The sequence below is a fragment of the Triticum aestivum genome, chromosome 1D (assembly GCF_018294505.1).
Source record: "Triticum aestivum cultivar Chinese Spring chromosome 1D, IWGSC CS RefSeq v2.1, whole genome shotgun sequence".
NCBI classification, from domain to species: Eukaryota; Viridiplantae; Streptophyta; class Magnoliopsida; order Poales; family Poaceae; genus Triticum; species Triticum aestivum.
Genome location: NC_057796.1, coordinates 239,470,276 through 239,483,907, shown reverse-complemented (window position 1 = coordinate 239,483,907; position 13,632 = coordinate 239,470,276). Strand labels below are relative to the sequence as shown.

Genomic DNA, 13,632 nt, shown 5'->3' with positions numbered 1-13,632 from the left:
GAAGTGAGCGTGCGGGTGAGCTGGAGAAAAGAGAGTGATAGCTACCTGAAGGAGCATGCATGCGAGAGAGATGGGCGTGAAAGGAGTGAACAAAAAAGGGATTCAAATATTTGAATTCGAGATGATGATACATGTAATCCATACTCGAACCAAAATTGATCTATCAAACATGCATACTCATATGAATTCACGCACATCTATGTTATTTAATATGTAGATATTACTGATCCATACATTTTAGTAGAACATAATTTGGTTAAAATTTTCGAATTCAACCTTAAGATTTCGAGATCGTTGTATTTGTAAATCATATTATACATATAAAGGAGCAGAATTCTTTGTTGTGCTTTTGAAAGTATATATAAAAAATGATGTATAGAATGTAATTCCAATTGAAAATGGATCCCGCCCGAAAAAAAATAGAATACAAACGGGATTCGAATTGAGTTGGCACGGTAAACGTGCACTCTGCAAAATTTGAACGAAGCGGGGAAAGTCGCAGTAACCGCCCGAAACCAAAATCTGCGAGATGGAAATCACTACTGCCTATCCCTGCCACGCAAAGCCTATCTGCTGGATTTCTATAGGTTTCGATAGGGGTAGGTTTGTAATTTCACCCAAACGTGACGTAACCGCCTCTCACCCGGATTCATACACGGTGGGCGCCAAAACACAGTGTGTCCTCGGCCGAAATCGACTCCCTCCCCGATTCATATTCATACACGGTGGGCGCCAAAAACAAACTCTCGTCGGCAAATATTCGGTGTATGCGAGATTACCGTCCTATCCCCAACCGACTAATGTTGCTGTGATGTAGTAGAAATTTGAAACGGGGGCTAAGTTTGTAAATTTCCTCGCATTTGAGACAAGCGCGCCCTGAATACATGGTTCCCCCTTCCTCTCTACCTCCCTTTTCCCCATTCGTACTCCGTGGGCGCCAAAACACCCTCTCCACCCCACCCTCCTCCGTCCGCCGCCGTCCGCCACCCCATCCACCGCCGTCCTCCTCCACCATGCCGGAGCTGATACCCCGACGCCGCCGTCCATTACAAGAGATCGACCTCTCTCATCCACGGCTTCGGACCGGGATCCTTGCATCCCGTCCTCTCGCTTCATCCCCGCCGTCGTCCACCTTGCCGGCGCCGCTCCTACGACCGTCTCGTCCACCGCGCCCCGCCGCCACCGTCTACCCTCCTAGATCTGCTTCCACGCCGCCGACAGCCATCGCTACCGCAGCACCGTCAAATTCTCAGCAGATGCGTACACGGCGCCGCACCAGAGGCGGTACTCTTTCGTATCTGCTCAACTTATTTATCGCAGCAAGAAAATAGATCGCCACTGCTTTACTCTGATTTCTTGTCTTGGTTGCGAAGTTGCCTTTGTCCGGTTTGCACCTTCAGATCCGCCATGGCACGCTCAACACTATACTCCCAATGCTTATGGTTTTCCCCTTTTATATTCCACACTAGTTAAATCACAGTAGACTAAATTTCAAAATTGGGTCAGTCGATTTTTCAGAGCTCGCCGGAGTTCGCCGGTGCGATCGAAGGGGCTCGGGTGGTTGTGGGGCCTCGCCGAACGAAGAAAACTCGACGCGGGTGGGGGTTGGGGCGGGGGTGGGGGTGGGGGTGGCGGAGGAACACAGGCGGTGGGGGCCGGTGGTCCGGCCGGCGGCCCGTGCGGTGTTCTGTATGGGAAGAATCAGAGACGAGGAAGAAGAAGGGTTAGGAGACGTAGGATCTTCATCCAACCGCCTGAAATGGTCGAGAGACAGCTGGGAGTTGCATTCTTAATGCGCTCTGGTTCATCATGTGTGGGCACTGCGCAACCAACATTTTATTATCCAAAATCTGCTTGCTCTTCTTTACCATGTTCCTCTTCCGTTCTTCTTTAATATGTACTCTCTCCGTTCCTAAATACAAGTCTTTGTATAGATTCCACCATGGACTACATATGGAGCAAAATGAGTGAATCTACACTCTAAAATGTATCTGGATACATCTGTATGTGATCCATAGTGGAAATCTCTACCAAGACTTATATTTTGGAACGGAGGGAGTATGATAGTAGTACAGTATGTTCCTTGTACTGAAGATGAGCAGGGACATTTGCAGTGTAGAGGTCTATACGGTCGGTTGTGATGGACACTTTGAGCCTCTTTGATTCGTAGGATCTTGTAAACATAGGAATAGGATTTGTAGTGGCCTGCCCACTTGAATCCTATAAGAATAGCAAGGAAATGCGGGGAGCTGTGTCGCCTTTGAGAGTTACACTGATATTAACAGTACCGCACCTTCACTTGAAGAGAGCTGGTATCCGAAGCCTTTCTAGCCGTACCGGCAATACTAGCACATATATTCCAGCAAGTTCCACTTTGCTGATTTTACTCTGATGCTTAAGGTTTTCCCGTTATATCTACACTATGATCTGTGTAGCTGCTTTGTGTCGCACTAGCAGCAGTCCACTCTTGAAGCTAAACACTGCAATGACTTACAAAATTGGCACCAAGGCATTGAGTGCCATTCTGGATGCAATGAAACTCATACGCTCCCCACCTGTTGATTCTTGTTCAGAATATGATCCTAATGACTATTCTAACCTCGAGGAGTCAAAGGCAGATGGCCTGTCCTGTTCACCCATCAAGGTGCCTGTTCTAATTTGGCAATGTTTTATTGATTGCGGGTATCTTGCATATGTTGTCTTGCATTTCTTCTACTTTGTTGCACCGCCATCTGCTTAGTTTACTCATCATATATGTCGAGATGCCATGCCCATCCATTATCAATACATATTCCATCTGTCATCATACCATGTTTTTCCACTCAAATGTTGTTCTTGTGCATCAGACATCAAAAAGGAAGAGGGTGATTGCCGAACCTGAAGGAGCACCAGCAAAGTCCTTGAAAAACGTGGTGGTGCCGGAGAAATCAGACAGCACCCCACTTATATTGGCTGTACAACCAGTGACACAAAACGTAGGACCGACTCCAGCAGACTGTACCCATACTTCACTGGCCACACCACTAGCCCCACCACACAGGACCTGCACTCCAGCAAAAGGTATACCGATTTCATTTGCCATAGCACCAGCTGTACCACAGAAAAATCCCACTCCAGCAAAAAGTACAGCAAGTCCACCGGCCGAAGACCTATCCCAACTGCAGAGACGGCCAATTCCTGCAGATTGGAACCCCATTCCATTTATTCCCAGTTTAAAAGACAATGCTTTCAATGTTGTTAGGGACTACGTGCATATATTCCCATCATGGGAAGATTATTGTGAAGACAAACACCATTTTCACATCTTCCTGTCCAACTTACGTGTAAGTGCTATTATTCATGGTTATTATTTTCCTGTTTTCTGCTGATTGAACACATCAATGATTTACATTACATTGTTGTAACTAGGCGAGGGTCAATCTGGATAGTCATGACGAGCAAAGCTTGCTTGTGCTTTTCAAGGAAGCATTGCAGCAGTATCGGTGTTACCTGAGGAAATCACACTTTGATGGCAAGTCTATAAACGAATTTCCGGTGAAGTCTCCTGTGCTAAATTTAGAAGACATTGAATGGAAAAACCTTGTTATGCACTGGTCTCGTTCCCAGGATGAGGTACTGTCTATGAAATCACATGACAATTTGAACTTCTACTTTTCCGCATGTGCCTTACGGATCTTTTTTGCAGGAAATCTGCTCGAAGAAGAATTCCGGTTTGACAAGAACGACAGGATATCGCAAATATGCTGCCCGCTGCTTTGCTCTTGTTAGTACCTGTTGTCCTGTATCACTGTACTTGCATACATACCTGGTTCATTATGTGACAGCAGTATGCATGATAGCTTGCTTATCAATTGTTCGCTCCAAATTATCTGATCTGTATGAATGGTTACATTAGTGTAGAATATATCCAATGCCAATGTTTTTTTAGCTCTGCATTGTTCTTGTAAGTACATGTTGTCCTTTATCAGTGTACTTATAATGACAGGTAGTTGTTCATGTACCATCACTCTGCAGCTTATTTTCCTTTGCCCTCCATTTTCTACACATCAGATCTATATTTACTCTTACCATAAGGTTGGTACTGAAGAAGTTTAGCTGTGCATTGCTCTTGGCTGTACCTTTTGCCTGTATCGCTGCACTTACATTTATAGCTACTTGGTTATGTAGCATCACTCTTCATCTTATCTTAAATATTCTCCATTTTTTCGTATATTATCACATCTATATTTACTCTTAACAAAATGTAGAATAAAGGCAATGCTTTTGAAGAAGATTCTGTGGTAAACTTCTTGAATTGCCCCCCCCCCATCAGCATGGACAAGGCCTTTATAGAGCCTGTCTTCACCAATAATGTAAGTTTGTCCATCTCAAGCCTTCAAACTTTGTTGTATATATTTGGTTAGGCATGACTGCAACAGCTGTTTATTTTTGGTGTTTGCATCAAATTGCTTGTTTAAAGTTTATTATGTAGTTCATAAACAAAAGTTTGTCCTTTCTCAATTTAAGTTTTCAGTTGTACAACCAAGTTCCTTCTTCATACCATGTAAATTAAACTATACAGAGCAAGTGATCTTCTTTTGCACTGCATGTATGCTTCTGTTCTTCATCCGTAATCCAGTGGTGTGGTGAACCTACCCACTACAGCACAATGTCATATTCTGCAATGTCTTAACTATGAACAATGTCATATCATTCTACTATTATTTAAACCGTCTCTTTATTTGCCAATCTGAAATGGTATAAATTGACAGCACACTAACCATTGATACTTATGAGTTCTTGATCTGTAATCCAGTGGTGTCGTGAAGCTGCCAACTCCTTCACAATGTCATTTCCTGCCATGTCTTGACCTGAACAATACCATATTGTGTTAATGCAATTTTAAACTGTGTCACTTTATTCGTCAGTAAGAAATGTGATGAATTGTCAGCACTGATACTTTTATGTGCAAAACCTGTCATTGTCTGCTTGTTTATCTTTCAGAGTGAGGAAGATATAAGTGTTGAACAAGCGCAGTCTCATCATCTTGCTCAGCTGCTTGCGCTGCAGCTCCCCAGCAGGGCTAACCTTTCTTGAACTCTATTGAAGTGTTGTCGGTTTTGTATATTATTTTGTCGGCGTGTTTATTTGCACTGGTGGCGATCTTTGATGCCCAGTGTATGTAATCTGCTCTCTGCTTGTGCTTTATTATCATAGTGGCGAACTTTGATGCCCAGTGGATGTAATATGCCGTAATTTCTTTATTGTATAGTCTAGGTTTTTTCTTATTCACGATGCTGCAGTTATTTTACTGTATATATATATATATATATATATATATATATATATATATATATATATATATATATATATATATATATATATATATCCTGTCTTCGCAGTAAACCGGCCAAACCGTAAAATTACGGTACATAATCGGGTCGTCATGTAATCACGATGTAGGTTGGGCTTGAAACGTGCCGAACAGCTCACGGGCCGGCAACAGCCCGAAATGAACCCCGGCCCATGATTGTGCGAATCAAATCACGGGCTTTTAACAGGCCAAAATTGTCTCTGTCTTTGTTTGGCCCAATCAGATATCGGCTGCGAGCAGGCCCGATGCAAACCGGACCGTAGTTAGGCCCAACTATATGACGGGCTTTTAACAGGCCGAAATTAATATAGGGCCGAAATGTTAAACGGGCCCTTAACAGGCCAAAACTAATATCAGGTCGAATTACTAAGTGGGCCTTTAGCAAGTGGGCCCAAAAGCATAGTGTCCAGTTGACGGGCCGAATCTGATATGGGCCATAATTGAGCCCAAAGCCTCTTAAAGGGCCGGACCTGATCTGGGCTGTAATTTGACCCAGAACGTGGTAGGCTTTTAACGGGCCGGATCTCGTATGGGCCACTATTAGGCCCGGAGCGTGGCAGACCATTAATGGACCGGATCAAATATGGGCCGGCATTTGGCCCAAAACATGGCAGCCAGTTAATGGGCCGGCCTACTAGGGTCCTCAAAATCTTGTGGGCCTACAGCTGGGCCGGCCCATTAATGTCGGCGAAATCTCGTGGGCCTTTAGCTGGGCCGGCCCATTATGATCCGCAAGAATCTTGTGGGCCTTTACCTGGGCCGGCCCATTATGGCACACAAAAATCTTGTGGGCCTTTACCTGGGCCGGCCCATTATGACCCGCAAAATCTTGTGGGCCTTTAGCTGGGCCAGCCCATTATGGTCCGCAAAATCTCGTGGGCCTTTAGCTGGGCCAGCCCATTATGGTCCGTAAAATCTTGTGGGCCTTCAGTTGGGCCGGCCCATTTAAACTTGATGGGCCGGTCCACATATCAACATATCATAGGCGCGTCTCGCCCATTGGATGAGTGACACCTGTGCCAACTCGGACCTGACACGTGTCTCCTCTAGCCAATGATGATTTTACACGTGGAAAATCCCCATTGGTCGGGGCTGTTAACGGGTTATCGGATCCAAAACCCGACCCGATAGCTTAACGGCGTTCCGTTACAGTGGATGCCACGTGTCGGTCACCCTTGACGAAAGCACTTCTGTGACGCGCGATTTATCGTCATGGAAGTGGACACTTCCGTGATGATAATTTTGGTAATGTCATGGAACACTTCTACGACAGCACAGGTATGACTATCTTGATTCTGTCATAAATTTGTCATGGATGTACATGCATGACAAAAAACGCGACCTACTGTGACAAACACGTATCATCACGGAAGTGTATTTTTTTTGTAGTGATGGACAAGTTCTGGGAGCAGTTCGAGAGCGACGACGAGTAGACTAGAAGTAGTAGTAGTAGTAGTTCGATGGATGTACTAGTTTGAACTATGTTTAATTATGTTTGAATTAGAATGATGTTTGCTTTAACTGAACGTGCTATTTTAAATTGTGTTTGAAATGATGTAGTAGTTGAACTAGTTTACATCTTCAAATACATCATCTGCTGGAGTAGAAGTTTTACATCATCAAATATACATCATGTGTTGGAGTTGGAAATTTTTTTAAGATGTAAAAAAGCACTTTTTGGTGATGTAAATTATACAACACCTACTTTTGCATCTTCAAATATACATCATCTATTGGAGATACTCTTAGTTCTTTTTCTACTTTACCTCACACCCTTGTTTCTGCTTTACCTTTGAGAACATATATATAACAATATCTTGTCCACTCCCAATCCCATTTTGATGGCCACGGTAGACGAAATTGGGATTTCCATGGCAAATATTGGTGAAGTTATAGTGAAAGTCCTATTCAGCTCCCGAGCTCAAATGCTTCCTCATGAACAGTAAAATAAAAAAAATGTAATGGCTAATGTAGATCTAATTAAGAAACTTGGACATGCTAGGCATGACCTGCATGCTAGTACTTTTAAGAGTCAAAATGTAGCTAGTTCAAAACAAATCATGTATTCAACCTAGTGAGAATGCGCCAAAGAGTAGTAGCGAAACTAGGGAGCGAGCGAGCCAGGTGAAGGTGTCATGTCAATGTTTGCATCTTCTCTTCTCATGAATGTTATATGAAGAAATATAATTCGAGCAGCAACTATGTAGGTAGGGCAGTTTTGCTTTTAAATAATTATGATCCGTGAGCCATATATGAAGGTCAACATTTATTTTGAGACGAAGATAGTATAACGATGAGCGCTGCATGTCTGTCTATGGAAACCACGCTTTGGCGACAAGCGGCAGGCCGCCCTTGATCCGCACAGCGATGCCGTTCACCTCGCTCATGTCCAGCAGCGTCCCTGGCACGTTCCCGCCGGCGGGATCCCAATCAAAGCGATGCAGCAAGCTCGCGATCGCCATTTCGAGAGTCGACATGGCGAACCCGATCCCCGGGCACCCTCTCCTCCCGGCACCGAACGGCAGCAGCTCGAAGTCCTGGCCCCTGAAGTCCACGCTGCTGTCCAAGAACCTCTCCGGCCAGAACTCATCGGGGCGCTCCCACGTCGCCGGGTCCCGGCCGATGGCCCACGAGTTGATCACGACCTGCGTCCGCGCCGGGACGTGGTGGCCGAGTATCTCGGCATCCGCGGGTGGCTCCCGGGGCACCAGGAGCGGAACCGGCGGGTGCAGCCGGAGAGTCTCCTTGACCACGGCCTTCAGGTAGCCTACCTTGTCGACGTGGTCCTCGGTGACGTGGTCGGCGCCGCCCACGGCCGCTCGGATCTCGTCCTGGAGCTTGCGCATCGCGCGCGGGTGGGTGATGAGCTCCGCCATGGTCCATTCCATCGCCGTGGTCGTGGTGGAGGTGCCGCCCGCGAACATGTCCTGCTCGATCGTGATACACGATGTCAGCTTATCAACAACAACAACAGTTTATATCACGCGCACGCCTACCATATACAGTACGTACTATATACTTTGATCGGTATAGATTAGAGCGATATGAGCATAACGTCTACGTACCAAGATAATGGCCTTGATTTCGACTGTTCCGAGCCGAACGCCAGCGTCCTTGTCCGTCTCGTTTACATCGAGCAGCACGTCCACGAAGTCCCTGTGATCATTGCCGTCGACGTCGTCTCGCATCTGCCGCCCACCTGCTTGACGCCGCCGTCTGCGGTGGTCCTCAATGACCTTCTCGACCATCCCGTCCAGCGCCTCGAACGTCCGCCTCGCCTTCCCTTCCAACCCCCGCACAGAGTCCACCCAGCCCATCCCCGGCAGGAGCTCCCCCAACGGCGTCGTCCCGAGCAGCACGTCGAATTCGGCGAACACCTTCCTCAGCTCGCGTCCTCTGTCGTCGCCTTCGTACAGCCCCCGCGCGCTATCGTCGCCGAACGCAGCGCGGGAAACGACGTAGTTGGCGTAGGCGATGAGGAGCTCGCTCAGGTCAACGACGGCGCCAGCGCCGGCGCTGGTACGGACGCGCTCGACCAGCGCGGCGGCCTCCTCCTCCCGGACCCGGCGGAAGGACAGGATGCGGCGCGGGCTGAGGAGGTGGACCGCGCAGATGCGGCGTGTCTGCCGCCAGTAGTCACCGTAGGGCGCGAACGCGACGTCGCGCCCGTAGAGGAGCCGCTCGGCCATGACAACCCTGGGCCGGCTCGCGAAGGCGAGGTCGCGGCATTTCATCACCTCCTCCGCAGCGACGGCGGAGGAGACGAGCACGGTGGGCACGCGGCCGAGCCGGATCAGCAGAACCGGCCCGTGCTTCGCGGCCAGGGACCCGAGGCCCCGGTGCGGCAAGGAGCCGAGGAAGTGGAGGTGGCCGAGGAACGGGAGGCCTGGCGGCGACGGCGGCAACCTCAGCTTCCCATTGCTGATGCGCTTCTTGCCAGAGAGGAGGTATATGAGAGATACGACCAAGGTGGGGATAAGGAAGAGGACCGCGGCATGCAACACCGCCATGGATGCTGGCTTGACGATCACCACCTTTCGACACCAGTGAGTGAGTGTGAAGCAACTGGTGGCGCCGCGAGAAGATTTAAACAAGCGGCGAACTGGAAGACGACGCGCGGGAAGGAATGCAGCGATGCTCTCGTCGTTTCATCCGAGGATTCCATGTTTGCATGGCGACAAGACGCCGGCCGTGGCCCAACTCATCGCTTGAAACGTACGTACACATTTGATCAGAACAGTTGCAGGTCACCATCTATTTGATCAGAACCCTTAAGTTTGAGAACGGACGGCTATGCGCGCCATCAACTGCAGTCCAGGGCACTTGGATAATTGCTTCACCAGCAAGTGTGGAGCGACAAAAAGCTCCTGAATTTTCTAGGAGATCAAGATAGTTATTAATATAGCATCGCATAAGCCGCTGATGTGAGCGATGATAACTACACTCGACCTGCGGCGTACTAGATCAATAATTTTGACTCTTTCTGTCGCTTAGCATTGAACAACAGCGTATTCGAACAACAATGTTGCGTGAAACATTTTAGAGACAAGGCACCATGTCAGACTTTATAAATAAAGTCATAACTTGCAATATTAAATAACAGCCAAGTATGCTAGTTAATATTCCCTCCGTCCGAAATTAGTTGACGCTCGAATGGATATACAAGTACTACAAAATAGCTCAAACAATCACCAGTCGAGAGCAAAATGACTCAAACCCGGCCCAGGGGCCCGCCCATAGGAAGAGCAATAGATAAACACTAAGACAACAAAGGTCAAGGACTAAGACTAAGGCATGGGTGGAGGGTGATATTGGGGAAACAAGATGGGGGTGATGGCACTAATCTTGTTAATCAGCACATCAACACCTTCGGCGTGAAAGATCTTAGGGAGAGGTTTTCATAGTTGCAGGCAGGCAATCATTTTAAACAAGCAATCAGCGGGACAAATAAGAAAAGATTGTTCAATAATAAACTTGTTGTGGATCGTCCACAGAAACCCGCATTAAGCAGCGAAAGCAATGCAGAAAGTACAGAGAAACTAGTCGAAAAGATTTGTAACAAAACCAAATACAACTCCCCGCAAAAAAAACACAGTTAAATAAGATGTGCTTCACCCTTGGTTTCACTTGTCATCCGTCGCATCTTGGAGGAGGGGGAGGCCTGATAATCGAGAATCTTTTTCACGGAGATTTGCAAAGTCTCCTCCAGAGGTTGAGTACACGGGGTTTTAGGGGGTGGTCCACTTCTGTAACTCTATCAGCCAGCGTCTTGGCCCTAGTTTTGTAAAACTGGTTGGGCATATTGCCCCTTTTTTTATGAATATATGAAGTGCATGTTTGTGCGTATTCTAGAAGAAAAAATTAGATATGTTGTGTATTTTCGTTCTCTCCACAAAAATTAGATATGAGCATTCACTGGAAGACATTGACAAATGGCCTGCTAGATGAAAATATTAATCATGAGAGGAATATTTGCCCACAAACTCTCACAAACTTGTTCGAACGACGCCCATGCACAAGTCACAGAGATTTGACCGAGAACTTCCTAGAAGCAGAGTGGGGCCAGACCATGTGGTCATTAGTCGACGAGAATGTAGGGAAAAGAGCAAGAAGCTCTTGCCAATTAACCAACTCTAGAGGGGCAACGACGGATGATAATCAAAGACCAGTTATTAGTACAGAGCTTCATAGTGGAGATCTCTAGACTGAACCAATAGGAGAAAAGGACCATGAAGGAAAGCTTAAGGGGACCCTCCTTGTGCCACGAATCCTACTAGAATCTAACTGTGGTATGTGGCTCCATTGCCACCCATGAATTTCATTTCAATAAATTCATCCCACACTCTGCCTGTGACTTTCCAATATTGACACCCGACACATTGGGTTGGCGTTGTGTGAAACTAGGCTTGGGCAGTTATGTGCTGCTTAGGGCATCTCAAGTGACATGCAACAAATCCCCTCCCTCATCGGTCCGCAGATAACACAAAATTGTCCATCAAAACCGGCCTCTGGAGCAGCATCTTTTTTTTTTTGAAAAGGAGGAATACCCCCAGCGTCTGCATCTCCTGATGCACACAACCATATTATTAATAAAGGTCTAGGTTCAAAACAAGGTCTCAAACAAAACGACGAATATCATAAAAAAGTTGCCAAAACCGGCAAAAATAGGGTAAGATGACTATACACCTATCATATTTTTGTTGGACCGCCATCCAAACCCATTGTAAGTATCCCGTGCGATCATCTCTCATCGGTTGCACCCAATATCCATAAGCTCCTTATGGTCTGTATGGCTGAGTAACGACGACGTACGGATCTAAGCAGACGCCCTAAAGATGACCTGCAAAAACGTTGTGATGGTTTCTCTGTTAAAGATAACATCATTCCGATAATTCCATATGGCACAAAGTAATGCACACACTCCAACTCGAATATGTGCCGCAGTCTTAGGCTCTATCCCAGTTAACCAAGTCCCAAATAAATGTGAAACCGTGACGGGCGGAGATACGTTAAAGGACGCATGAATGGTCCGCCACAATAACTTAGCAAGTGGGCATCGGAGAAAAAGATGGTGTATTGCTTTGTCCTGATCACAAAAGCAACACTTTTTACTACCCTCCCAACTACGCTTTGCCATGTTATCCTTTATCAAAATTACTCCCTTAGGCACAAACCACATAAATACCATGATTTTTAACGGCACCTTGATTTTCCAAATGTGAATCGACCTCGGGATAGGACTGGTGTTTATCAAGTCTGTAATGGACTTAACCGAGAATACACCTGACACGCACAACTTCCAGTGTAAGGTATCCGGCACATCATAAAGGTTAACCTCCATTAACCTACGCACAAGATGCAACCATCTATCCCATTGTTTTCCCACTAGTGTACGCCTGAACTGAATGTTAAGAGGAGCATATAACCCAATAATGTACTAACGAAAACTTCTTTCCCCTGTGCAATGTTGTATAAGGAAGGATACATGAAGTCCGCCTTCATCCAAGGCCGATTCATCCTGGATGGGGTTTTGGTGTTCCATGAGGTCCTGCATGAAGTCCACGCAAAGCGCCAGCGTGCGGTATTTCTGAAGCTGGACTTCCATAAAGCTTATGACACGGTTCGGTGGTCCTTCCTTCGTGAAGTCCTCATCCAGAAGGGCTTCGACGATCGTTGGGTCACCCGTGTCATGCAGCTCGTCTCTTGCGGCCGGACCGCAATAAACATTAATGGCGAGATTGGACCCTACTTCCCCACCATGTGTGGGGTGCGCCAGGGTGACCCCTTCTCCCCGTTCCTCTTCAACATGGTGGTTGATGCCCTGGCAGCTATTCTCGATAAGGCCAAGGCTACTGGCCATATCCGTGGGGTGGTACCCCATCTGGTGGGAGGGGGAGGGGTCTCCCTCCTTCAGTACGCGGATGACACCATCATCATGATCGAGGGTTCAGATGCGGACATCGCCAACCTTAAGTTCCTCCTCCTCTGCTTCCAGCAGATGTCGGGCCTCATGATCTACTTCGACAAGAGCGAGGTGATGATCCTTGGCTACTCCCAGGAGGAGTCGCAAGGGATGGCCGATCGCCTGAACTGTAGATTGGGCTCCTTCCCCACCACTTATTTCGGGATTCCCATTAGCGATTCCAGGCTCACGGTGGCGGACCTGCGGCCGACCGTAACCCGCCTGCAGCATCGGGTGGAACCCTGGAGGGGCAGGTGTCTCTCCAAGGCTGCTCAGGTGATTCTCATCAACTCCTCCCTCTCTAGCCTCCTCTGGTTCCTAATGAGCTTCTATAACTTACATGAGACCTTGCACCAGGAGATTGCCAAATACCAATCCAAATTCTTCCAGCAGAAATACCACATGGTTTAGCTGGCCAGACATCTGCAAACCCAAAGACCAAGGAGGTCTTGGGATCATGGCCTCTAGGCGCATGAATATTGCTCTCCTGACCCGTTGGCTGTGGCGGATCGCCAATGGCGAGGGCGGCCTATGGTTGGACATTATCCGTTCCAAATACCTTCGAGGCGAACCCCTTGCCTTCTGCCAGCGCATGGGAGGATCCCAGTTCTGGTAGGCCGTGGTCCAACTGATGCCGGTCCTCCGCATCGGCACGTCCATCTCTGTGGGGTCTGGTGCCTCAACCTTGTTCTGGTTTGATCATCGGGTTGGTGATCTTCCCCTGGCCGCTCGCTTCCCTGAGTTGTTCGCTATCACGGCCGACCCTTGGGTCTCCGTGGAGGTGACCCTTATTGACTTAGGGCACCTTGCGTTCTGT

The 13,632-nt window shown here is 47.5% G+C and overlaps 1 protein-coding gene across 1 annotated transcript; it reads right to left on the bottom strand.

Moving 5' to 3' along the window:
- Positions 1 to 7,665: 7,665 nt before the first annotated feature.
- LOC123167887 (cytochrome P450 71A1-like) lies at positions 7,666 to 9,363 on the bottom strand. The gene is made up of 2 exons (XM_044585753.1): positions 8,419 to 9,363; positions 7,666 to 8,280 (listed from the first exon to the last, which is right to left on the bottom strand). The coding sequence occupies exons 1-2, from the start codon at positions 9,361 to 9,363 to the stop codon at positions 7,666 to 7,668; spliced, it is 1,560 nt and encodes a 519-aa protein (XP_044441688.1).
- Between the last annotated feature and the right edge of the window lie 4,269 nt (positions 9,364 to 13,632).